Source organism: Salvelinus alpinus, chromosome 7 (genome assembly GCF_045679555.1).
Source record: "Salvelinus alpinus chromosome 7, SLU_Salpinus.1, whole genome shotgun sequence".
NCBI classification, from domain to species: Eukaryota; Metazoa; Chordata; class Actinopteri; order Salmoniformes; family Salmonidae; genus Salvelinus; species Salvelinus alpinus.
Window position 1 is genome coordinate 81,003,599 of NC_092092.1, and position 24,164 is coordinate 81,027,762.

The following is a 24,164-nucleotide window of genomic DNA, read 5'->3' on the forward strand; positions in this document are numbered from 1 at the left end:
GTTCCTCAATAAACCATCTGAACTACAGGTTAGAGTTCCTCAATAAACCATCTGAACTACAGGCTACAGTTTCTCAATAAACCATCTGAACTACAGGTTACAGTTCCCCAATAAACCATCTGAACTACAGGTTACAGTTCCCAAATAAAGCATTGTATTTATACTGTAAGATACCAGCAGCCGTCCAAACCAAAGCCAATATTCAGTTCTGAGAGATAACAGATAACACAAGATAACCTTGAATGATAGAGAGAGAGAGCATCAGAATAGTTCTGTAGAAAGATTCAGAATACTATCTAGCTACATTTACAACATTCAATAGTAATGAGTGAGGTTGAGATCCCAGACAGTTAGTGGGTTAGTCAGAGGGTTGAGATCCCTGACAGTTAGTGGGTTAGTCAGAGGGTTGAGATCCCAGACAGTTAGTGGGTTAGTCAGAGGGTTGAGATCCCAGACAGTTAGTGGGTTAGTCAGAGGGTAAGATCCCAGACAGTTAGTGAGTTAGTCAGAGGGTTGAGATCCCAGACAGTTAGTGAGTTAGTCAGAGGGGTTAGATCCCAGACAGTTAGTGGGTTAGTCAGAGGGTTGAGATCCCTGACAGTTAGTGGGTTAGTCACAGGGGTTAGATCCCAGACAGTTAGTGGGTTAGTCAGAGGGTTGAGATCCCTGACAGTTAGTGGGTTAGACAGAGGGGTTAGATCCCAGACAGTTAGTGGGTTAGTCAGAGGATTGAAATCCCAGACAGTTAGTGGGTTAGTCAGAGGGTTGAGATCCCAGACAGTTAGTGGGTTAGTCAGAGGGTTGAGATCCCAGACAGTTAGTGGGTTAGTCAGAGGGGTTAGATTCCAGACAGTTAGTGGGTTAGTCAGAGGGTTGAGATCCCTGACAGTTAGTGGGTTAGTCAGAGGGTTGAGATCCCAGACAGTAAGTGGGTTAGTCAGAGGGTTGAGATCCCAGACAGTTAGTGGGTTAGTCAGAGGGTTGAGATCCCTGACAGTTAGTGGGTTAGTGAGAGGGTTGAGATCCCAGACAGTTAGTGGGTTAGTCAGAGGGTTGAGATCCCTGGCAGTTAGTGGGTTAGTCAGAGGGTTGAGATCTCAGAGGGAGAGAGAGAGAGAGAGGGAGAGAGAGAGAGGGAGAGAGAGAGAAAGGGAGAGAGAGAGGGAGAAAGAGAGAGAGAGAGAGAGAGAGAGAGAGAGAGATAGAGAGAGAGATAGAGAGAGAGAGAGAGAGAGAGAGAGGGAGAGAGAGAGAGAGAGAGATAGAGAGAGAGAAGGGAGAGAGAGAGAGAGAGAGAGAGAGAGAGAGAGAGAGAGAGAGAGAGAGAGAGAGAGAGAGAGAGAGAAAGAGGGAGAGGGAGAGGGAGAGAGAGAGGGAGAGAGAGAGAGAGAGAGAGAGAGAGAGAACATAGCAGCCCATGAATTTAAGCAACAGCAGTAACAAAGAAGAAGCAACAACTACAACAACAACAACAACAGGAAGAAACAACAGGAAGAAACAACAGCCGCAGGCAGCAAAACCAAAGAGGAATAGTCACAACAGCTCTTTTTGAAGCCGGTTATCTATTCATGCATGTGAATGAGAAGCATGAGAGGAAGGGCAATCCAAATGTCCACCTGGCTGTGTGACCGTATGTGTCCATTGTCTCAGTGGCCTCTCCCTCTCCAAACACCAGGACAACCAGGACACTGCCCGAGTCCCAAATGGCACCCAAAAAGCCCTTCATAGTGAACTAGTTAGCACAGGAAAAAGGGTGACATTTGGGAGGGACAGTGATTTAAAAGTCAAGCGAACCATTTGGGTGACTCACCGCAGCGCTTGTCTTTGATGCCTCCAATACCGCGTCAGATACTCTGCCAGGACTCACTTGAAAAGCCTATGAAAACACATAGACAGGTCTGGTCTGGTACACTATGAACACACATAGACAGGTCTGGTCTGGTACACTATGAACACACATAGACAGGTCTGGTCTGGTACACTATGAACACACATAGACAGGTCTGGTCTGGTACACTATGAACACACATAGACAGGTCTGGTCTGGTACACTATGAACACACATAGACAGGTCTGGTCTGGTACACTATGAACACACATAGACAGGTCTGGTCTGGTACACTATGAACACACATAGACAGGTCTGGTCTGGTACACTATGAAAACACATAGACAGGTCTGGTCTGGTACACTATGAACACACATAGACAGGTCTGGTCTGGTACACTATGAACACACACATAGACAGTCTTATCGATCTGCCACAAAACCACTGTAGTGTAGCTGGTCTGTCTGCTACTCTCTCTGCTGACATGTTGATCTGTCTGCTACTCTCTCTACTGACACGTTGGTCTAGCTGGTCTGTCTGCTACTCTCTCTACTGACACGTTGGTCTGTCTGCTACTCTCTCTACTGACATGTTAGTCTGTCTGCTACTCTCTCTACTGTCACGTTAGTCTGTCTGCTACTCTCTCTACTGACACATTGGTCTGTCTGCTACTCTACTGACACGTTAGTCTGTCTGCTACTCTCTCTACTGACATGTTAGTCTGTCTGCTACTCTCTCTACTGACACGTTGGTCTGTCTGCTACTCTCTCTACTGACACGTTAGTCTAACTGGTCTGTCTGCTACTCTCTCTACTGACACGTTGGTCTGTCTGCTACTCTCTCTACTGACACGTTGGTCTGTCTGCTACTCTCTCTACTGACACGTTAGTCTGTCTGCTACTCTCTCTACTGACACGTTAGTCTAACTGGTCTGTCTGCTACTCTCTCTACTGACACGTTGGTCTGTCTGCTACTCTCTCTACTGACACGTTGGTCTGTCTGCTACTCTCTCTACTGACACGTTAGTCTGTCTGCTACTCTCTCTACTGACACGTTAGTCTGTCTGCTACTCTCTCTACTGACACATTAGTCTGTCTGCTACTCTCTCTACTGACACGTTAGTCTGTCTGCTACTCTCTCTACTGACACGTTAGTCTGTCTGCTACTCTCTCTACTGACACGTTAGTCTGTCTGCTACTCTCTCTACTGACACGTTCGTCTGTCTGCTACTCTCTCTACTGACACGTTAGTCTGTCTGCTACTCTCTCTACTGACACGTTAGTCTGTCTGCTACTCTCTCTACTGACACGTTAGTCTGTCTGCTACTCTCTCTACTGACACGTTGGTCTGTCTGCTACTCTCTCTACTGACACGTTAGTCTAGCTGGTCTGTCTGCTACTCTCTCTACTGACACGTTAGTCTGTCTGCTACTCTTTCTACTGACACGTTAGTCTGTCTGCTACTCTCTCTACTGTCACGTTAGTCTGTCTGCTACTCTCTCTACTGACACGTTAGTCTGTCTGCTACTCTCTCTACTGTCACGTTAGTCTGTCTGCTACTCTCTCTACTGTCACGTTAGTCTGTCTGCTACTCTTTCTACTGACACGTTAGTCTGTCTGCTTCTCTCTCTACTGACACATTAGTCTGTCTGCTACTCTTTCTACTGACACGTTAGTCTGTCTGCTACTCTCTCTACTGTCACGTTAGTCTGTCTGCTACTCTCTCTACTGACACGTTAGTCTGTCTGCTACTCTCTCACTGTCACGTTAGTCTGTCTGCTACTCTCTCTACTGACACGTTAGTCTGTCTGCTACTCTCTCTACTGTCACGTTAGTCTGTCTGCTACTCTCTCTACTGTCACGTTAGTCTGTCTGCTACTCTCTCTACTGACACATTAGTCTGTCTGCTACTCTCTCTACTGTCACGTTAGTCTGTCTGCTACTCTCTCTACTGACACACATGGTGGTTAAGAGACCATGGTAGAGACCGTGGTAGTTTTAGACCATGGTAGTTTATAGACCATGGTAGTTTAGAGACCATGGTAGTTTAGAGACCATAGTAGTTTAGAGACCATGGTAGTTTATTGACCATGGTAGTTTATAGACCATGGTAGTTTAGAGACCATAGTAGTTTATAGACCATGGTAGTTTATAGACCATGGTAGTTTATAGACCATGGTAGTTTAGAGACCATAGTAGTTTAGAGACCATGGTAGTTTATTGACCATGGTAGTTTATAGACCATGGTAGTTTAGAGACCATGGTAGTTTATAGACCATGGTAGTTTATAGACCATGGTAGTTTATAGACCATGGTAGTTTATAGACCATGGTATTTTATTGACCATGGTAGTTTATAGACCATGGTAGTTTAGAGACCATGGTAGTTTATAGACCATGGTAGTTTAGAGACCATGGTAGTTTAGAGACCATGGTAGTTTAGAGACCTTGGTAGTTTAGAGACTATGGTAGTTTATAGACCATGGTAGTTTAGAGACCATGGTAGTTTAGAGACCATGGTAGTTTATAGACCATGGTAGTTTAGAGACCATGGTAGTGTATAGACCATGGTAGTTTAGAGACCATGGTAGTTTAGAGACCATGGTAGTTTATAGACCATGGTAGTTTATAGACCATGGTAGTTTAGAGACCATGGTAGTTTAGAGACCATGGTAGTTTATAGACCATGGTAGTTTATAGACCATGGTAGTTTAGAGACCATGGTAGTTTATAGACCATTGTAGTTTATAGACCATGGTAGTTTATAGACCATGGTAGTTTAGAGACCATGGTAGTTTATAGACCATGGTAGTTTAGAGACCATGGTAGTTTATAGACCATGGTAGTTTAGAGACTATGGTAGTTTATAGACCATGGTAGTTTATAGACCATGGTAGTTTATAGACCATGGTAGTTTATTGACCATGGTAGTTTATAGACCATGGTAGTTTAGAGACCATGGTAGTTTATAGACCATGGTAGTTTAGAGACCATGGTAGTTTAGAGACCATGGTAGTTTAGAGACCTTGGTAGTTTAGAGACCATGGTAGTTTAGAGACCATGGTAGTTTAGAGACCATGGTAGTTTAGAGACCATGGTAGTTTAGAGACCATGGTAGGGTACATGGTAGTTTAGAGACCATGGTAGTTTATAGACCATGGTAGTTTATAGACCATGGTAGTTTATAGACCATGGTAGTTTAGAGACCATGGTAGTTTAGAGACCATGGTAGTTTAGAGACCATGGTAGTTTATAGACCATGGTAGTTTAGAGACCATGGTAGTGTATAGACCATGGTAGTTTAGAGACCATGGTAGTTTAGAGACCATGGTAGTTTAGAGACCATGGTAGTTTATAGACCATGGTAGTTTAGAGACCATGGTAGTTTAGAGACCATGGTAGTTTAGAGACCATGGTAGTTTATAGACCATGGTAGTTTATAGACCATGGTAGTTTAGAGACCATGGTAGTTTATAGACCACGGTAGTTTATAGACCATGGTCGTTTATAGACCATGGTAGTTTAGAGACCATGGTAGTTTATAGACCATGGTAGTTTAGAGACCATGGTAGTTTATAGACCATGGTAGTTTAGAGACTATGGTAGTTTATAGACCATGGTAGTTTATAGACCATGGTAGTTTATAGACCATGGTAGTTTATAGACCATGGTAGTTTATAGACCATGGTAGTTTAGAGACCATGGTAGTTTAGAGACTATGGTAGTTTAGAGACCATGGTAGTTTAGAGACTATGGTAGTTTATAGACCATGGTAGTTTAGAGACCATGGTAGTTTAGAGACCATGGTAGTTTATAGACCATGGTAGTTTAGAGACTATGGTAGTTTATAGACCATGGTAGTTTATAGACCATGGTAGTTTATAGACCATGGTAGTTTATAGACCATGGTAGTTTAGAGACCATGGTAGTTTGGAGACCATGGTAGTTTAGAGACCATGGTAGTTTATAGACCATGGTAGTTTAGAGACCATGGTAGTTTAGAGACTATGGTAGTTTAGAGACCATGGTAGTTTATAGACCATGGTAGTTTAGAGACCATGGTAGTTTAGAGACCATGGTAGTTTATAGACCATGGTAGTTTAGAGACCATGGTAGTTTAGAGACCATGGTAGTTTAGAGACCATGGTAGTTTAGAGACCATGGTAGTTTATAGACCATGGTAGTTTAGAGACCATGGTAGTTTAGAGACCATGGTAGTTTAGAGACCATGGTAGTTTATAGACCATGGTAGTTTAGAGACCATGGTAGTTTAGAGACCATGGTAGTTTAGAGACCATGGTAGTTTATAGACCATGGTAGTTTATAGACCATGGTAGTTTAGAGACCATGGTAGTTTAGAGACCATGGTAGTTTAGAGACCATGGTAGTTTATAGACCATGGTAGTTTAGAGACCATGGTAGTTTAGAGACCATGGTAGTAGGAAAGAAAGGTTTCTGGTTCAAATCACTGAGCCGACTTGGTATCAAATCTGTCGTTGTTCCCTTGAGCAAGTTACGTAACCCTAATTACTACTGTAAGTCACTCTCCTGTAAGTCACTCTCCTGTAAGTCACTCTCCTGTAAGTCACTCTCCTGTAAGTCACTCTCCTGTAAGTCACTCTCCTGTAAGTCACTCTCCTGTAAGTCATTCCTTTCCTTTAGATGTGTGTGTATTGGGTAGTTGTTGTGGAATTGGTAGATTTCTTGTTGCTACACTCGCATTAACATCTTCTAACCATGTGTATGTGACCAATAACATCTTCTAACCATGTGTATGTGACCAATAACATCTTCTAACCATGTGTATGTGACCAATAACATCTTCTAACCATGTGTATGTGACCAATAACATCTTCTAACCATGTGTATGTGACCAATAACATCTTCTAACCATGTGTATGTGACCAATAACATCTTCTAACCATGTGTATGTGACCAATAACATCTTCTAACCATGTGTATGTGACCAATAACATCTTCTAACCATGTGTATGTGACCAATAACATCTGCTAACCATGTGTATGTGACCAATAACATCTTCTAACCATGTCCCATGTGTCTGTCCCATGTGACCAGAGAGGAGTAAGGAGCTGTGTGTGTGTGTGTGTGTGCAGTAGCAGCAAAGTAAGAGGAGTCAGTCTGTAATACACTCATTAAAGCAGACACCAGAGAGAGTGAGAGTGAGAGAGAGAGAGAGAGAGAGAGAGAGAAGAGAAGAGAAAGGCAGAGAGAGAGAGAGAGAGAGAGAGAGAGAGAGAGAGAGAGAGAGAGAGAGAGAGAGAGAGAGACAATATTTGCTTAGAGCTTTATAACATTTTGTAATATCAAATTGAACATTGCAGAGTAAAATGGAAAGGATATGTTCTCTAAAGGATTTGAGGGAGTGCGCACATGCTGCTATTTTGTGTTGAGCGGTTAACAGAGAAATAATCCACAAAGAATTCAAAAACAAACCCAATTTTGATAAATCTACTGGGTGAAATACCACAGTGTGCCATCACAGCAGCAAGATTTGTGACCTGTTGCCACAAGAAAAGGGCAACCAGTGAAGAACAAACACCATTGTAAATACAACCCATATTTATGCTTATTTATTTTAACTTGTGTGCTTTAACCATTTGTACATTGTTACAACACTGTATATATATAATATGACATTTGTAATGTCTTTTTTGTTTTGAAATTTCTGTATGTGTAATGTTTACTGTTAATTTGTATTGTTTATTTCACTTTTGTATATTATCTACCTCACTTGCTTTGGCAATGTTAACACATGTTTCCCATGCCAATAAAGCCCCTTGAATTGTAAAATTGTAGATAGATAGATAGATAAAGAGAGATAGATAGAGAGATATATATATAAAGAGAGATATATAGATAGAGAGATAGATAGATAAAGATAGATACGTAGACAGACAGATAGATAGATAGAGATAGATAGATATATAGATAGAGGTCACCACTCAGACAGAGAGAGAGAGAGAGAGGGAGGTCATGATCAGATGAGCTCCTGAATTTTTCAGCATGTTGTTAAAAAAAAGCAAGGTTTAGAGTTAGATATACTTGGATTTTCTTTGTCAGGAACATACAGTATACAACCCTCTACAACATAACCTTCACTATGTCACCAGGACATATACAGGATACTACCCTCCACAACATAACCTTCACTATGTCACCAGGACATATACAGGATACTACCCTCTACAACATAACCTTCACTATGTCACCAGGACATATACAGGATACTACCCTCTACAACATAACCTTCACTATGTCACCAGGACATATACAGGATACTACCCTCTACAACATAACCTTCACTATGTCACCAGGACATATACAGGATACTACCCTCCACAACATAACCTTCACTATGTCACCAGGACATATACAGGATACTACCCTCTACAACATAACCTTCACTATGTCACCAGGACATATACAGGATACTACCCTCCACAACATAACCTTCACTATGTCACCAGGACATATACAGGATACTACCCTCTACAACATAACCTTCACTATGTCACCAGGCCATATACAGGATACTACCCTCTACAACATAACCTTCACTATGTCACCAGGACATATACAGGATACTACCCTCCACAACATAACCTTCACTATGTCACCAGGACATATACAGGATACTACCCTCTACAACATAACCTTCACTATGTCACCAGGACATATACAGGATACTACCCTCTACAACATAACCTTCACTATGTCACCAGGACATATACAGGATACTACCCTCTACAACATAACCTTCACTATGTCACCAGGACATATACAGGATACTACCCTCTACAACATAACCTTCACTCCAAATCAAAACCTACAACCTGATTTTGGACGGAATTACAGAATCACCTGGAAGGCTTACAACTACCAAAGAGTATTATTCCAACGCTATACAGCAAATGTTCTGGAAAACAACAGAAACATGAAAACACCGTCCAACCTGGAACTGAGTGAGCAACGTTTACTCTGAAGATATATTCTATTTCCAAAAGCCAAGAAGAAAAATACATTATATTACTTTATAAGGACTGAATACTAAATTAAGGCTGCCAAGCTTGATACAACATCAACTAGCACTGACGTGTCAAGTGAGAGGTGTCAAAGTCCTTTAGCCCAACAATGGCAGGAGAGTCGAACAGTCTACTCCAACCAAATGGAGAGGCCTTACAAGCTGCCTCCCGCTGTTCAGAGGTAATTAAAATACAGTATACCCTCTGTGTGTAAAGAATGACAAGGCAAGAAAAGATCACAAAATGAAGCTCCTTATGGAAAATCAAGAGACACTTTTTGCTGACTATTATAAAAATGGGAACATCAGCAACCTCATCTTCCACACAGACCATCCCCTGGCATGGCACAGTGCTATATTAACCAAACCATCCACTGGCAAGGCACAGTGCTATATTAACCAAACCATCCCCTGGCATGGCACAGTGCTATATTAACCAAACCATCCCCTGGCATGGCACAGTGCTATATTAACCAAACCATCCCCTGGCATGGCACAGTGCTATATTAACCAAACCATCCCCTGGCATGGCACAGTGCTATATTAACCAAACCATCCCCTGGCATGGCACAGTGCTATATTAACCAAACCATCCCCTGGCATGGCACAGTGCTATATTAACCAAACCATCCCCTGGCAAGGCACAGTGCTATATTAGCACACTTTCCCTCTGTTAACCTCTTCGGGCTAGGAGGCGGTATTTTCACGTCCGGATGAAAAGCGTGCCCAAAGTAAACTGCCTGCTACTCAGGCCCAGAAGCTAGGATATGCATATAATACTACCCCTCTGTTAAGAGAGGTGGTGTTAACGAGGGGTGGAAACTCAGAATACTAGACAATGAGGACTCTGAGTCAGCAAATATAAATCTCTATAAGTCTGGAACGGTAATGGTACAGGGCAACCCCAAACAGTTTCAGCTGGACTTTCACCTAATCAAAGAATTAGCCCAGCAGGAGAAGCTCTCCCTTGAGAAAGATACCCCACCCTGAGCGGGTCAGACCAGACCTCTTCATTATATAACCCCACAGACGAGCAACCCAAGCGGAAAGTCAACCTCCAGCACAGAGTACTACCCCCTCATTGGAATGAAGGATACATTTACCCAGCTGGAGGTAAGGCAGGTGGAGCTGGAACAGCAGGTGATTACACTCCAGTCAGCACAGACCCAGACAACAGTCCAGCATAACAACACCCCCTTAATCTTGTCAATAGGGGGGCGCTGTTTTCACTTTGGAAAAAATCGTGCCCAATTTAAACGGCCTAGTACTCTGTTCTAGATCATACAATATGCATAGTAGTATTATTATATATAAAACACTCTGAAGTTTCTAAAACTGTTTGAATTATATATGTGAGTAAAACAGAACTCATTTGGCAGCAAACTTCCATACAGGAAGTGAAAAATCTGAAAACGAGGCTCTGTTTCAGGGCCTGCCTATTCAACTGGCTTTTATTTATCGATATGTATGCACTTCATACGCCTTCCACTAGATGTCAACAGGCAGTGGAAGGTGGAATGGGGTGTCTAGCTTGATCTGAGGCCGAACAAGAGCTTTTGGAGTGATAGGTCCGGTATTTTCTTTGTCTTCGACGGCGCGCGAGGGACCTCGACATTGTCTTCTGAAAAGCGTTCGGTATACACGGCGAATATCTCCGGCTCTGATTTTATTTGATACATATGATAATAACATCATAAAGTAGGTTTTTTCAAACAAGTTTGATCAGTTTATTCTACGTTTATTGGGACTTTTGCAGTTTTCCGTTCTTTGCGCCAAGAGAGGATGGGAATGTTAGCAACCTTGGCTAGCATTGTGACGCGAATTCGACAGAAGAAATGGACATTCTAAAACCAAACAACGATTTATTCTGGAAATAGGACTCCTTGTACAACATTCTGATGGAAGCTCAGCAAAAGTAAGACAACATTTATGATGTTATTTCGTATTTCTGTGTAATATGTTGATGCCTATTCTCCGCCGTGTTGGTGAGCGCTGTCTCACAATAACCCAAGCTGTATGTTGTGGTAAAGTTATTTTTAAAAATCTAACACAGCGGTTGCATTAAGAACCAGTGTATCTTTAATTTTCCATACAACAAGTATTTTTATGTAAAGTTTATGATGAGTTCTTTGGTCAGATTAGGTGAGTGTCCAAAATATCTCCGGACATTCTGGGGAAATGTTGCTACGTATTCACAATGTATAACCACGATTTGCAGCTCTAAATATGCACATTTTTGAACAAAACATAAATGTATTGTATAACATGATGTTATAAGACTGTCATCTGATGAAGTTACCAAAGGTTAGTGATTAATTTTATATCTATTGCTGGTTTTTGCGAAAGCTACCTTTGCGGTGAATAAATGCGTTTGTGTGTTTGGCTATTGTGGTAAGCTAATATAATTCTATATTGTGTTTTCGCTGTAAAACACTTAAAAAATCGGAATTATTGGCTGGATTCACAAGATGTTTATCTTTCATTTGCTGTACACCATGTATTTTCATAAATGTTTTATGATGAGTATTTAGGTATTTCACGTTGCTCTCTGTAATTATTCTGGCTGCTTTGGTGCTATTTTTGATGGTGGCTGCAATGTAAAACTATGATTTATACCTTAAATATGCACATTTTCGAACAAAACATAAATGTATTGTATAACATGTTATAAGACTGTCATCTGGTGAAATTGTTTCTTGGTTAGTGACTAATTTTATCTCTATTTTGTCGGTTTTGTGATAGCTACCTATGCGGTGGAAACATGGTGAAAATATGCGGTTGTGTGTTTGGCTATTGTGGTTAGCTAATAGAAATACATATTGTGTTTTCGCTGTAAAACATTTTAAAAATCGGAAATGATGGCTGGATTCACAAGATGTTTATCTTTCATTTGCTGTATTGGACTTGTGATTTCATGAAAATTATATTATATGATATCCCTGTCCCGTTAGGCTAGGCTATGCTAGTCAGCTTTTTTGATGAGGAGGATCCCGGATCTTGGAGGGTGATGAAGTAGAGGTTAACCAGACCCGGAGAGATGGAGGTGGAGAGAGACATATCTGCACTCTGGACTGTGGTGAGACAACTTCAACAATATAAAAAGCAAGAGCAGGAGAAGAACAGAGCACTAGATGAGAGGATCAGACTGCTGGGGGAGAGGGTGAGGGGGATGGCGTGTGACAGAGAACAACCCACTAGAGAGGTGGACAACCCCAAAGAGAAGCCAGCAGAACAGCCCACCTCAGCTACCGACAAAAGTCTTGACACCACAGCAGAACAGCCCACCTCAGCTACCGACAAAAGTCTTGACACCACAGCAGAACAGCCCACCTCAGCTACCGACAAAAGTCTTGACACCACAGCAGAACAATTCACAAGACCCTGACCATAGCCTCGACATCACAGCAGAACAGACAAATGAAGAATCCCAAGCCCTGGGGATCTCAACCCCTCTGTCAGCCACCCTGATAGCCCTCCTGACAACCCACCCCCACCCACTGAGGACATACGCAAGACACAGATTGTACTCCTTATGGACTCAAATGGGAAACATATACAAGAAAAAAACCTTTTTCTCAAACACAATGTGTCTAAACTCTGGTGTCCAAACACCCAGCACGCCCTAGACCTTCTGTCTGAGGACCAACTAGGTTCACCCAGCGCCCCCTAGACCTTCTGTCTGAGGACCAACTAGGTTCACCCAGCGCCCCCTAGACCTTCTGTCTGAGGACCAACTAGGTTCACCCAGCGCCCCCTAGACCTTCTGTCTGAGGACCAACTAGGGTCACCTAGCCACATAATAATACACCCAGCGCACCCTAGACCTTCTGTCTGAGGACCAACTAGGGTCACCTAGCCACATAATAATACACACAGGCACAAATGACCTGAGAACACAGCAGGAAAGGGTGGCCACAGCACTGAAGGAAGTGATTGAAAAAGATTCTTCTACTTTCCCCAACGCACAAGTGGTTATATCCACCCTGCTACCATACAGCGGGTAAACACAAGTATTTCCCTTGACTGTGCCTCAAAGCCAAATGTTTTCCTGGCCCACCACTCCACCCTGGACTTGAACAGCCTCTATGACCAGGTCCACCTATACAAGGCAGTAGTGTCCACCTTCGCCCGGACTCTAAAGGACATCACTCTCAAACGCAGCCCCAACACTTCACACAGGAGAAACAGATCAATAGACACCCTGCCCAGACCAGCGAGACTCTCTCCCAGACCTGCGGGACCCCCCCCCCCCCTTCACATAGAGGACCCACGCCGAGAGGACCTACATCCAGACCACAACACCACCAGCCACATACACTCCCCCCCCCCCCCAACCAATCAACACCCCCCCCAAGTCAACCATGCCCACACACAATTTAGGCCCCCTCAGATCAGACCTATGCCCCTCCTGCCCACCCCATGCCCCCCACTCCCGCAAAGAGGGCCACAACATGGAAGTCACACATACGCCCAGGCCATGAGCGGGCAAACAGGCCCAACCCCCACTCTTACACTAGCCCAAGCCAATGGCATGTACCAGATTCTCAGCAGGCTCTGCTTACACTTACTGGCCTGAGGCCAAACCACACGACCAACAACATTAGACACTTAATGGAACACAAAGCCTTCACTATCTCATCCTGGAATATCCAAGGCCTGAGGTCGTCTGCCTTTGGTCTAAAGAGCAGGAACCTGGACTTCATCAAAGAAATCAGAAATAAAGACATTGTCATCCTACAAGAAACCTGGTATAGAGGAGATGGACCCACTGGTTGCCCTCTAGGTTACAGAGAGTTGGTAGTCCCATCCACCACACTACCAGGTGGGTGGTATAGAGGAGACGGACCCACTGGTTGCCCTCTAGGTTACAAGAACAAGAACCTGACACCCTCAGCATACAGGGGGACAAACACCTGCCTGGAGGTGACAGCATTCCCTCCCCCATATGCCCCCCTAGGCACAACTATGACAACATAACCAACAAAAACAGGTCACAACTCCAGCAGCTCTGTCACACGCTGGGTATGTACATAGTCAATGGTAGGCTTCGAGGGGACTCCTATGGTAGGTACACCTATAGCTCATCTCTTGGCAGTATTACTGTAGACTACTTAATCACTGACCTCAACCCAGAGTCTCTCAGAGCGTTCACAGTCAGCCCACTGACACCCCTGTCAGACCACAGCAAAAGCACAGTCTACCTGAACAGAGCAATACTCAATCATGAGGCATCAAAGCCAAAGGAACTGAGTAATATTAAGAAATGCTATAGATGGAAGGATTGTAGTTTGGAAACCTACCAAAAAACAATTAGGCAACAACAAATTCAATCCCTTTTAGAAAACTTCCTGGACAAAACTACTGTAGTAGTGAAGGTGTAAACTTGGCAGTAGAACATCTTAACAGTATATTTGACCTCTCAGCTTCGCTATCAAATCTAAACATGTCAAATAGAAAACCAAAGAAAATGAACAACAATGACAAATGGTTTGATGAAGAATGCAAAAATCGAAGAAAGAAATTGAGATACCTGTCCAACCAAAAACATAGAGACCCGTAAAACCTGAGCCTACGCCTTCACTATGGTGAATCACTAAAACAATACAGAAATACACTACAGAAAAAGAAGGAACAGCACATCAGAAATCAGCTCTATGTAACTGAAGAATCCATAGAATCTGACCACTTCTGGGAAAATTGGAAAACTCTAAACCAACAACAACACGAAGAATTATCTATCCAAAATGAAGATGTGTGGGTAAACCGCTTCTAAAATCATTTTGGCTCTATAACAAAGAACAAACAGCAAAAACATAAACATGATCAAATACACATCTTAGAATCAACTATTAAAGACTACCAGAACCCACTGGATTCTCTAATTACATTGAATGAACTACAGGACAAAATACAAACCCTCCAACCCAAAAAGGCCTGTGGTGTTGATGGTATCCTCAATGAAATTATAAAATATACAGACAAAAAATTCCAATTGGCTATACTTAAACTCTTTAACATCATCCTTAGCTCTGGCTGATCAGCCCAATCCACATAAGTGGAGACAAATTTGACCCCAATAACTACCGTGGGATATGCGTCAACAGCCAACTTGGGAAAATCCTCTGCATTATCATTAACAGCAGACTTGTACATTTCCTCAGAGAAAACAATGTACTGAGCAAATGTCAAATTGGCTTTTTACCAAATTATCGTACGACAAACTACGACAAACTACGTATTCACCTTAAATGACAAACAAACAAACCAAAACAAAGACAAAGTCTTCTCATGCTTTGTTGATTTCAAAAAAAGCCTCGGACTCAATTTGGCATGAGGGTCTGCTATACAAATTGATGGGAAGTGGTGTTGGGGAAAAACATACGACATTATAAAATCCATGTACACAAACAACAATTGTGCGGTTAAAATAGGCAAAAAAAGCACACATTTCTTTCCGCAGGGCCAGGGGTTGAGACAGGGATGCAGATTAAGCCCCACCTTCTTCAACATATATATCAACGAATTGGTGAGGGCACTAGAACTGTCTGCAGCACCCGGCCTCACCCTACTAGAATCTGAAGTCAAATGTCTGCTGTTTGCTGATGATCTGGTGGTTCTGTCACCAACCAAGGAGGACCTACAGCAGCACCTAGATATTCTGCACAGATTCTGCCAGACCTGGGCCCTGACAGTAAATCTCAGAAAGACCAAAATTATTGTGTTCCAAAAAAAGTCCAGTCGCCAGGACCACAAATACAAGTTCCATCTAGACACCGTTGCCCTAGAGCAGACAAAAAACTATACAAACCTTGGCCTAAACATCAGCACCACAGGTAACTTCCACAAAGCCGTGAACGATCTGAGAGACAAGGCAAGAAGGGCATTCTATGCATTCAAAAGGAACATAAAATTTGACATACCAATTAGGATTTGGCTAAAAATACTTGAATCAGTTATAGAACCCATTGCCCTTTATGGTTGTGAGGTTTGGGGTCCGCTCACCAACCAAGAATTCACAAAATGGGACAAAGGCCGCCGTAGGCAGACCTGGCTCTCAAGAGAAGACAGGCAATGTGCACACTGCCCACAAAATGAGGTGGAAACTGAGCTGCACTTCCTAACCTCCTGCCAAATGTATGACCATATTAGAGACACATATTTCCCTCAGATTACACAGATCTACAAAGAATTTGAAAACAAACCCGATTTTGATAAACTCCCATATCTACTGGGTGAAATACCACGGTGTGGGATCACACAGACAGACAGACAGACAGACAGACAGACAGACAGACAGACAGACAGACAGACAGACAGACAGACAGACAGACAGACAGACACAGACACACAGACAGACAGACACACAGACACACAGACAGAGGGGAGGCAATGTTGCTTGGGTTGGTATTAGTGGGATCCATGCATTTTTTAAGAACACAAGCTTGAGCTGCGAGCTAGGCAATGGGAGCTGATGGATGTGGAAATTGACAGTAGCCACGTGTTTAAAGAGCCTGAACGAGAGGAAAGGACAAGAGGAGAGAGGATATGAGGCACAGAGACAGGGCCAAGCCTGTCTAACACAGCCACAGCTTACAACTGACAGTCTATCAAATAGCGTTATGTCATCCCCACTATGACATCATGCTAGTCGCTCCCAGGTATTGTCCCTTTAGAGCGATTTCAAGGGCACGAGTCCGACCTATTGAACATAAAGAGAACAGCCTTGTATCTAAGTCACAATCTACAGAGACAGGCACAAACATGGTCAACAGGAAGAAGCTTCATGGTTTAAAGAGACAGACATGGTCAACAGGAAGAGGCTTCATGGTTTAAAGAGACAGACATGGTCAACAGGAACACGCTTCATGGTTTAAAGAGACAGACATGGTCAACAGGAAGAGGCTTCATGGTTTAAAGAGACAGACATGGTCAACAGGAAGAGACTTCATGGTTTAAAGAGACAGACATGGTCAACAGGAACAGGCTTCATGGTTTAAAGAGACAGACATGGTCAACAGGAAGAGGCTTCATGGTTTAAACAGACAGACATGGTCAACAGGAAGAGGCTTCATGGTTTAAAGAGACAGACATGGTCAACAGGAACACGCTTCATGGTTTAAAGAGACAGACATGGTCAACAGGAAGAGGCTTCATGGTTTAAAGAGACAGACATGGTCAACAGGAAGAGGCTTCATGGTTTAAAGAGACAGACATGGTCAACAGGAACACGCTTCATGGTTTAAAGAGACAGACATGGTCAACAGGAAGAGGCTTCATGGTTTAAAGAGACAGACATGGTCAACAGGAACACGCTTCATGGTTTAAAGAGACAGACATGGTCAACAGGAAGAGGCTTCATGGTTTAAAGAGACAGACATGGTCAACAGGAAGAGGCTTCATGGTTTAAAGAGACAGACATGGTCAACAGGAAGAGGCTTCATGGTTTAAACAGACAGACATGGTCAACAGGAACAGGCTTCATGGTTTAAAGAGACAGACATGGTCAACAGGAAGAGGCTTCATGGTTTAAAGAGACAGACATGGTCAACAGGAAGAGGCTTCATGGTTTAAAGAGACAGACATGGTCAACAGGAACACGCTTCATGGTTTAAAGAGACAGACATGGTCAACAGGAACACGCTTCATGGTTTAAAGAGACAGACATGGTCAACAGGAAGAGGCTTCATGGTTTAAAGAGACAGACATGGTCAACAGGAACACGCTTCATGGTTTAAAGAGACAGACATGGTCAACAGGAAGAGGCTTCATGGTTTAAAGAGACAGACATGGTCAACAGGAAGAGGCTTCATGGTTTAAAGAGACAGACATGGTCAACAGGAAGAGGCTTCATGGTTTAAACAGACAGACATGGTCAACAGGAACAGGCTTCATGGTTTAAAGAGACAGACATGGTCAACAGGAAGAGGCTTCATGGTTTAAAGAGACAGACATGGTCAACAGGAAGAGGCTTCATGGTTTAAAGAGACAGACATGGTCAACAGGAAGAAGCTTCATGGTTTAAAGAGACAGACATGGTCAACAGGAAGAGGCTTCATGGTTTAAAGAGACAGACATGGTCAACAGGAAGAAGCTTCATGGTTTAAAGAGACAGACATGGTCAACAGGAAGAGACTTCATGGTTTAAAGAGACAGACATGGTCAACAGGAAGAAGTTTCATGGTTTAAAGAGACAGACATGGTCAACAGGAAGAGGCTTCATGGTTTAAAGAGACAGACATGGTCAACAGGAAGAGACTTCATGGTTTAAACAGACAGACATGGTCAACAGGAAGAGGCTTCATGGTTTAAAGAGACAGACATGGTCAACAGGAACAGACTTCATGGTTTAAAGAGACAGACATGGTCAACAGGAAGAGGCTTCATGGTTTAAAGAGACAGACATGGTCAACAGGAAGAGACTTCATGGTTTAAACAGACAGACATGGTCAACAGGAAGAGGCTTCATGGTTTAAAGAGACAGACATGGTCAACAGGAACAGGCTTCATGGTTTAAAGAGACAGACATGGTCAACAGGAACAGACTTCATGGTTTAAAGAGACAGACATGGTCAACAGGAAGAGGCTTCATGGTTTAAAGAGACAGACATGGTCAACAGGAACAGACTTCATGGTTTAAAGAGACAGACATGGTCAGCAGGAAGAGGCTTCATGGTTTAAAGAGACAGACATGGTCAACAGGAACAGACTTCATGGTTTAAAGATACAGACATGGTCAACAGGAACAGACTTCATGGTTTAAAGAGACAGACATGGTCAACAGGAACAGACTTCATGGTTTAAAGAGACAGACATGGTCAACAGGAACAGACTTCATGGTTTAAAGAGACAGACATGGTCAACAGGAACAGACTTCATGGTTTAAAGAGACAGACATGGTCAACAGGAACAGACTTCATGGTTTAAAGAGACATACATGGTCAACAGGAAGAGGCTTCATGGTTTAAAGAGACAGACATGGTCAACAGGAACAGACTTCATGGTTTAAAGAGACAGACATGGTCAACAGGAACAGACTTCATGGTTTAAAGAGACATACATGGTCAACAGGAAGAGGCTTCATGGTTTAAAGAGACAGACATGGTCAACAGGAAGAGACTTCATGGTTTAAAGAGACAGACATGGTCAACAGGAACAGACTTCATGGTTTAAAGAGACAGACATGGTCAACAGGAAGAGACTTCATGGTTTAAAGAGACAGACATGGTCAACAGGAACAGACTTCATGGTTTAAAGAGACAGACATGGTCAACAGGAAGAGACTTCATGGTTTAAAGAGACAGACATGGTCAACAGGAAGAGACTTCATGGTTTAAAGAGACAGACATGGTCAACAGGAACAGACTTCATGGTTTAAAGAGACAGACATGGTCAACAGGAAGAGACTTCATGGTTTAAAGAGACAGACATGGTCAACAGGAAGAGACTTCATGGTTTAAAGAGACAGACATGGTCAACAGGAAGTGGCATTGTGTATTATTTGATCATACGAGTTAGTACACTACAGTAATGCCTGAACAACACGGATCTTTATACACAAAGAGTTGCAGGAGAGAGAGTGAACTAAGGGAACAAAATGTAATTAAATACATGAAAGAGGTTATATTCTAAAAGAGAATGTGGTTGGCTTCTAAATATAAAGAGATGTTTGCTTAAATTCTAAGCCTTTCTTTCTACTGCACTGTCGTCTCTGCATAATGTTCTCAGACTGGCCACTGCATCGTTGGGTCATAACAACAACAACAGCAACAATAACAGAATGAGAATGTCCCGAGGCTACCAATCTGACTTCAAAGTCTTTTGTCTAAATTATTTTTGGGATCTTCTCAAATTAAAGAAAGTACAATGACAAAAAAGCTTAACTTCAGAACTGTGTGTGTGTGTGTGTACATGTCAGATGTGAGTAACCAGAGCCTGCTGGGAACTGAACTGTGGTTTGACTGAGGATAATATTCCACAGAGCATCTCTCCTGAGACTGATAGGGTTTCTGGGTAACAAGCGTCAATGCTGTTTCACATGGAGGCACAAATACAGGCTCGGAACACAATTAAATGAGAGGCATTTATAAGAGAGAGACCATGTTTGAGTCTGGTCTGGGAAATCTGCTTAAGTCTGTCATGATGATTCTGACTGACATTCTGACATTCTGAAATGGCATTTTTGTCCCCCTCCCAGGTTTATCATTGGAATGTGATACAAAACGAGGCTACGATGTGCTATAGGACCATGACGACAGCTCTGAGTGGTCGGATAGGCTGTCTGGAGTGTTTATATGACTGGACAAAAAAATAAATAATAATAATAACAATTTATGACCCCCCCCTATTTCTGAAAACCCAAGTTGCGTCCAGATCTATCACAGAGATCCAAGAGGAATAGCTACAAGACAAAGGCATGATGATGAACGGTTGAAAGGACACCTGTCTACAGCGTTCCTCACTCCACCTCTCCAGAGACCCGCGAGAGAACTGACATCCCTTTACGTTTATAACAAAACATGTGAAAGCAGCCAGGAATCCAGTAATTGCCATTACGTCCACAATGGAGGATTAGGAGGAGGAAGGAATTTCTCAATGTGAATAACTCAATTAAAATGAATACTAAAATAACTAGAAGTGCAGTCCAGTAGTACGGCCATACAATATTTGACATTTAGTCCTTGGTGTGGTCTAGGGCTTTCGTTTCTACAGACTGTAAAATAACTGAAAGGTTTTAGACGCAGCAGCTATTGTAGTATTATGAGTCGTAGAGTACGGTTTATATTACGAGTCGTAGAGTACGGTTGATATTACGAGTCGTAGAGTACGGTTGATATTACGAGTCGTAGAGTACGGTTGATATTACGAGTCGTAGAGTACGGTTGATATTACGAGTCGTAGAGTACGGTTGATATTACGAGTCGTAGAGTACGGTTGATATTACTAGTCATAGAGTAAGGTTGACATTACGAGTCGTAGAGTACGGTTGATATTACGAGTCGTAGAGTACGGTTGATATTACGAGTCGTAGAGTATGGTTGATATTACGAGTCGTAGAGTACGGTTGATATTACGAGTCGTAGAGTACGGTTTATATTACGAGTCGTAGAGTACGGTTGATATTACGAGTCGTAGAGTACGGTTGATATTACAAGTCGTAGAGTACGGTTGATATTACGAGTCGTAGAGTACGGTTGATATTACGAGTCGTAGAGTACGGTTGATATTACGAGTCGTAGAGTACGGTTGATATTACGAGTCGTAGAGTACGGTTGATATTACGAGTCGTAGAGTACGGTTGATATTACGAGTCGTAGAGTACGGTTGATATTACGAGTCGTAGAGTACGGTTGATATTACGAGTCGTAGAGTACAGTTTATATTACAAGTCGTAGAGTACAGTTGATATTACGAGTCGTAGAGTACGGTTGATATTACGAGTCGTAGAGTACGGTTGATATTACGAGTCGTAGAGTACGGTTTATATTACGAGTCGTAGAGTACGGTTGATATTACGAGTCGTAGAGTACGGTTGATATTACGAGTCGTAGAGTACGGTTTATATTACGAGTCGTAGAGTACGGTTGATATTACGAGTCGTAGAGTACGGTTGATATTACGAGTCGTAGAGTACGGTTGATATTACGAGTCGTAGAGTACGGTTGATATTACGAGTCGTAGAGTACGGTTGATATTACGAGTCGTAGAGTATGGTTGATATTACGAGTCGTAGAGTACGGTTGATATTACGAGTCGTAGAGTATGGTTGATATTACGAGTCGTAGAGTACGGTTGATATTACGAGTCGTAGAGTACAGTTGATATTACGAGTCGTAGAGTACGGTTGATATTACGAGTCGTAGAGTATGGTTGATATTACGAGTCGTAGAGTACGGTTGATATTACGAGTCGTAGAGTACGGTTGATATTACGAGTCGTAGAGTACGGTTGATATTACGAGTCGTAGAGTACGGTTGATATTACGAGTCGTAGAGTACGGTTGACATTACGAGTCGTAGAGTACGGTTGATATTATGAGTCGTAGAGTACGGTTGATATTACGAGTCGTAGAGTACGGTTGATATTACGAGTCGTAGAGTACGGTTTATATTACGAGTCGTAGAGTACGGTTGATATTACGAGTCGTAGAGTACGGTTGATATTACGAGTCGTGGAGTACGGTTGATATTACGAGTCGTAGAGTACGGTTGATATTACGAGTCGTAGAGTACGGTTTATATTACGAGTCGTAGAGTACGGTTGATATTACGAGTCGTAGAGTACGGTTTATATTACGAGTCGTAGAGTACGGTTTATATTACGAGTCGTAAAGTACGATTGATATTACGAGTCGTAGAGTACGGTTGATATTACGAGTCGTAAAGTACGGTTGATATTACGAGTGGGTAGAGTACGGTTGATATTACGAGTCATAGAGTACGGTTGATATTTCAGCAGACTTGAGGTCCTGTAGTTGATGACATGCTGAATACAGGCTCTGGGAACCTGGATGACAGTTGCTACATGAAAGAGTTGCTTTGTCACTTTCTCAGGGATGAATGTCTAGGTAATGTGTCTGACGTCTCTGGCTTGACTGGAACTCAGACATACTGTATATTCCCATCTGTTTGTAAATCAAAATCAAATCATTGATGTCACCAGGCAAGCTGAAACTAGTAGTTAGAGCGTTGGACTAGTAACCAAAAGGTTGCTAGATCGAATCTCCGAGCTGACAAGGTAAACATCTGTCGTTCTGCCCATGAACAAGGCAGTTAAGCCACTGTTCCCCGGTAGGCCGTCATTGAAAATAAGAATTTGTTCTTAACTGACTTGCCTAGTTAAATAAAGGTGACATTTAAATATTTTTTTTTTTACTTCATTCCATGCAAAAAGGCTGTTTTGAAGGTCCCGTGTAGATTGTAATTTCAACCAGCAACAATCAGGAAATAAAATGTTCTCACGCTTTTACAGTGTTAATTTCATCAGCTGTTGTACAATACGATACAAAACACAGGAAAAACAGACTGTTGACTGCACTGGACCTTTACAGTGTCAGATCGTCAGATTTAAGTTGCTGCCAACTAGTCGTTTGGGAATTCAGTAATAAACCTTTCGCTCCACAGAGTTCACCTGAACCAGGTTCCATTTAAATATATTTATATACTGAACAGACTTTAGACGCAATTAATCAGATACTGTACAGACCTGCTATTAATGAGGGTAAAGTCTTATTCATCAGATACTGTACAGACCTGCTATTAATGAGGGTAAAGTCTTATTCATCAGATACTGTACAGACCTGCTATTAATGAGGGTAAAGTCTTATTCATCAGATACTGTACAGACCTGCTATTAATGAGGGTAAAGTCTTATTCATCAGATACTGTACAGACCTGCTATTAATCAGGGTAAAGTCTTATTCATCAGATACTGTACAGACCTGCTATTAATGAGGGTAAAGTCTTATTCATCAGATACTGTACAGACCTGCTATTAATGAGGGTAAAGTCTTATTCATCAGATACTGTACAGACCTGCTATTATTCAGGGTAACGTCTTATTCATCAGATACTGTACAGACCTGCTATTAATCAGGGTAAAGTCTTATTCATCAGATACTGTACAGACCTGCTATTAATGAGGGTAAAGTCTTATTCATCAGATACTGTACAGACCTCCTATTAATGAGGGTAAAGTCTTATTCATCAGATACTGTACAGACCTGCTATTAATGAGGGTAAAGTCTTATTCATCAGATACTGTACAGACCTGCTATTAATGAGGGTAAAGTCTTATTCATCAGATACTGTACAGACCTGCTATTAATGAGGGTAAAGTCTTATTCATCAGATACTGTACAGACCTGCTATTAATGAGGGTAAAGTCTTATTCATCAGATACTGTACAGACCTGCTATTAATCAGGGTAAAGTCTTATTCATCAGATACTGTACAGACCTGCTATTAATGAGGGTAAAGTCTTATTCATCAGATACTGTACAGACCTGCTATTAATGAGGGTAAAGTCTTATTCATCAGATACTGTACAGACCTGCTATTATTCAGGGTAACGTCTTATTCATCAGATACTGTACAGACCTGCTATTAATCAGGGTAAAGTCTTATTCATCAGATACTGTACAGACCTGCTATTAATGAGGGTAAAGTCTTATTCATCAGATACTGTACAGACCTCCTATTAATGAGGGTAAAGTCTTATTCATCAGATACTGTACAGACCTGCTATTAATCAGGGTAAAGTCTTATTCATCAGATACTGTACAGACCTGCTATTAATC

The 24,164-nt window shown here is 42.2% G+C and overlaps 1 protein-coding gene across 5 annotated transcripts in view; it reads right to left on the reverse strand.

Annotated features, from left to right (window-relative positions):
- Positions 1-24,164, reverse strand: part of LOC139581764 (probable E3 ubiquitin-protein ligase MID2) — a 348,833-nt gene that overhangs the window by 74,941 nt on the left and 249,728 nt on the right. For 3 of the 5 annotated variants that reach the window (XM_071411908.1, XM_071411907.1, XM_071411909.1), the window contains one exon: positions 1,811-1,876. The exons of the other annotated variants lie outside the window; for them this stretch is intronic. In XM_071411908.1, the coding sequence (XP_071268009.1) occupies positions 1,811-1,876 (66 nt within the window). The remainder of the gene's footprint in view (positions 1-1,810; positions 1,877-24,164) is intronic. 5 annotated transcript variants of the gene reach the window in all.